Raw genomic sequence first — 3,783 nt, 5'->3', positions numbered from 1 at the left:
TCCCACCCACCCTCTCCCAGAATTAATCCTGAAACAGCTCCTTTCGCTGGGAAGCTGCCTTTTCCCGAAGACCTCTGCGCCCTCTGGTCAGCCAAGGCTTTGATCCAGAAATGACCGAGAGTGGTGGAGCATGAGGAAGAGGAGGATGACGGGGACAACAAAGTTTCAGGCAGGCCCAGCCGCCAGCTCCGCATGCCCAGGAAGCCCCGAGCTCTGCTTGCATCCTTTCCAGCAACTTGAGCCTCTGCCTTTCCAATTTCCTCCTGCACCTCTTCTGTAGTTCCTGCCCCTGCCTCTCTGTGACAATGCGGCACGCATGCAGCCCATCTGGGGACCAGGGGCTCCTATTGGGCATGCCAGCTTAATGAAATACTTGTAGTTTATTAAACACAGGCTTCCCTAAGCCCCCAGTGCCTGTGGGTATTTGAGAGCTGAAGGTAACCCCCAGCTACCACAAATGTAATTGTTACATGTGTCCGTGCGTTCCCGCTGCAACCTCAAAATCCCACTCTTAAGCGGCACACAAAATTAGCAACATAAAGTAACTCCTAGTCAGACAAGACCGTGAAATGTGGAAAAACGCTGAGGAGCACTCCCAGAGCCCCTCGGCGCCTCTAAAAATATATGACGTTCTCGTTGCCTTGCAGAGCTGGAAGCGTGGAGGGCACTTCCCCCCACCCCGGCACAGTTCGTGTTTGCAGAATTGGTTCATTATTATCCAGGCAGGCCCCACTTGTCAGAGTTGCCTGTTATAGTTCGAGTATTTCCAGCCCTGTTTCAGCCAAGGCGTGCTCTCGGCGGCGGGGCTAGCAGAGCGCGCCGTCTGTGGGCTCCCTGTGGGGCTGTATTTCTGGGCCTCCCCCCATTTTTGGCTGGGGTGAGCTGTCCCCAGTCTGGGAAGGGCCATGGAGAAAGCCCAGGTGGCCCGGAGCCAGTTGCTCCAAACCTGGGGCAGGTGGCTCCTCCGGGATGTCTTCCCATTCGTCAGTCTCCTCAGCCTGGGGCCTGCAAATCAGGGGTGAGGGGCTGACTTGGAAGCAGCAGACAAAGGCCTCCAGGGAGGTGCCTCCCTCCACGCAGACCACCATCTGGATGCCGGAGAAGGCAACTCTGTTGACAGTGCCTAGGGGGACCTGTTCCAGGAATCTCAGTGTCAGCCCGTTGACCCACACTTGGCCCCTGCGACTCAGAGCCTTGAGGTTGAAGGCCAGCACTGCACTGCCCTTCTCCCTGTAGGGCTCCAGGGACAGGTGCCGTCGGGACAGGCGAGGGAGATGCAGCCGGAGGTGGGCGTCCAGGCCCCGCCCCACCAGTAGTGGGCTGGTGTCGTGCCGCAGCCTCAGGGGGACAGCTGCAAAGACAATGGGGCCCTGGGTGGGGTGGTGCAGGCTCACCCGCAGGACCGTGAGGTGTCTTTCCATGGATGTGAGCCTGGGAGGGATGGAACACAGACACACAGGCGTGGCTGGGGCCAGACCCAGCGCTGACTTGCTGAGCCCAGGCATGCTTGCCTACCTCAGGGACCCTAGAGCACCTCCAGCCAAACAGAGCCAAGCACCGACCGTGGGTGCTGGTGTGGATTCTAGCCCGGCTTCATTTCTCCCAGTCTGTGAGTGGGGCTTGCCACCTGCCCTCTCTGAATTTTCATATTCTTTTCTGTAATGTAGGTGTGCCTTGACCTTGCCTATGCAAAGTCGAAGACGTTCTAGCTTGCCGAGTGAGATCCTGGTGACCATCTGTATTTGGGGACAGTTTGGCCCTGCTTCACAGAAAGGGAAGGACAGACAGGATCTACCTTCCTTGTATCTGACAGTCACAACAGAACCCTTGCTGGGCCCTCCTCTGACCAGCTGCTGGGGTCCAGTGGATGCAAGAGAACAAACCCCCAGCTGGGGGGAGAAACAGGAGCTTCTAGCACCAGGATTATGGAGGGGCACAGAAGAGGGGAGGTAGTTTCTGCTTCCCGCCCTCTGACCCCCATAGCAGGAAGACCCCTCCGACCTGAGCACCCACCTGGCTAGGCCCCCACTCAGTTCCTCCTTGCATGACATGTCAGAGCTCTGGGTCCTTGTCCGGTCCTCCCTGAGCTCCTCTCCTCCTGTCTCTCCGAGGTCTTGGAAGGGCAGAGTGTGGCCTGAGCTGCCACACCGCCCAGTGCAGATGGGGCTCGGCCACAGCAGGGGACTGGGGGCACGTTCGCCAAACAGCTAAATGAGAATCACATGGAAGCAGGCTCACACTGACCCGATATTGGACTCTGGTCCTTAATGGCTGTGGGACAGGGAGCCTGTCACATGTGGTACAGGTTCAATGTCCCTCTGAGTCCCTGTCCCTCCTCCCCTCCTGCCTGGTGGATGAAGCTGGGTAATAATGGAGACCTTCCAGTCTGACAGTGAGGGGTGGGCCCCTCAGGACACCTCCTCTTCCCTGACACACATACATACACACATACACATCTCCATCCACACCCTGCTCTGGCTCCAACCTGCAGAAAGACTCTCCGTGAAGAGTGTGATGCAAGCCGGTCCAGGACAGCTGGGCTGGGCATCCAAGCCCTTGGCCTGGCCAGAAACTCAGTTCGTTCTCAAGAAGCAACCCTATGACCCAGGGACCCTAAGAGTGACCCTCCGAAAGAAGGGTCACTGCTACTCATGTGACCTTATTCTCCGAGCACTCCAGAGCGGCAGACACTCTCACCAGAGCAGCTGTGACGCGTGTCCCCAGGACCCCAGCTGTTCTTGGGGAGCAGAACCCCGGCCCTGCCAATGCTGCCTGTGGAACGAGGCAGGAGGAAGACACTGTGGGGTGTGTGCCTGGCAAGAAGCGAGTGGGCCCCCCTGCCAGCCCCACAAGGGCTCCTCCCCCCATGCAGGTTCAAATCCCTTCACCTCCACCTACCTTACCTCCAGGGGCCCAGCTGGCTCTGGCGCTTTTGCTGTGAGCTCTTAGGAGGAAGCAGATCCCAGATGGGCGCTTTCGAAAACGACTATTATGGCTGTGGTTCAGGGACGTGCTGTGTCAGAATTCTCACCAGTTTTGTTGCTTCTTCCCTTTTCCTTTCAGAAGAGAGAATGAAGTGTGGCTTTCTATTGCAGAAGTGCAATCCCACAGCTGGGAGGTCGAGCACCCCCAGTCTGCTAGGTGAGGCCCCTGGAAAGACTGGCTCCCTCCTGGGTTTCAGCCCAGCCAGTCTCTATGGCCCTGTGTCCCCAGGGACTGAGAGCTGTGTGCAGGGTATCAGCCATGTTCCTCTTCTCTCCTGCCAGTCCGGTGGGGGCACAGCACCCCAGGCTTATTAGAAAGGGGAGCCTCTTTGGACAGAGGGCCGGAGGTGCCCATGGGCGCCCCCACTGCCTGTGGGAGGCTGGGAAGGGGGCGTTATGGCTGCGCTGGGGCAATGTGGTGGTCCCCTGGGAGCCCAGAAAATGGCAGGGCCTCAGGGGAAGGGAGGAAACAGCCACTTACACTGGGTGGCCTCCCTTCCAGAAGGACAGCAAGAAAGCCACTTTCCATGTCCCCGCCTCCTGGGCTCTGCTGGCCTCTGAGGGCAGTCTGGAAGAGACCGAGATGGATGCTTGCTCAGCCCGTGGGCTCTGCTGAACTAGAAGTGACCCAGTGCCACAATGGTGCTAACTCTTCCCCCAGCACAGCTATTGGCAGTTCACCAGTGTGGTCACACTGCCTCCACCGTACCCGCCAACCTGCCAAGGTGGCAATAGACCTGTGTCCACCTTATACGGGAGGCATCTAAGGCCCTAAGGGGGGCAGTGCATGACCCAAGGC

The 3,783-nt window shown here is 58.5% G+C and overlaps 1 protein-coding gene across 2 annotated transcripts; it reads right to left on the bottom strand.

Annotated features, from left to right (window-relative positions):
* Positions 1 to 361: 361 nt before the first annotated feature.
* TIFAB (TIFA inhibitor) lies at positions 362 to 3,136 on the bottom strand. 2 transcript variants are annotated; one of them, XM_037059494.1, is made up of 2 exons: positions 2,899 to 3,136; positions 362 to 1,431 (listed from the first exon to the last, which is right to left on the bottom strand). In XM_037059494.1, exon 2 carries the CDS (start codon positions 1,419 to 1,421, stop codon positions 807 to 809), a length of 615 nt encoding a protein of 204 aa, XP_036915389.1. In that variant the 5' UTR covers positions 1,422 to 1,431; positions 2,899 to 3,136; the 3' UTR covers positions 362 to 806. The 2 variants fall into 2 exon arrangements, with proteins under 2 accessions (XP_036915389.1, XP_036915390.1); XM_037059495.1 differs by having other exon boundaries at positions 2,904 to 3,136.
* Between the last annotated feature and the right edge of the window lie 647 nt (positions 3,137 to 3,783).

The sequence above is a fragment of the Sturnira hondurensis genome, unplaced genomic scaffold (assembly GCF_014824575.4).
Source record: "Sturnira hondurensis isolate 20B ecotype Veracruz unplaced genomic scaffold, ASM1482457v3 Scaffold0011178, whole genome shotgun sequence".
NCBI lineage: Eukaryota > Metazoa > Chordata > Mammalia > Chiroptera > Phyllostomidae > Sturnira > Sturnira hondurensis.
This window is presented reverse-complemented; position numbering and strand designations above follow the sequence as displayed.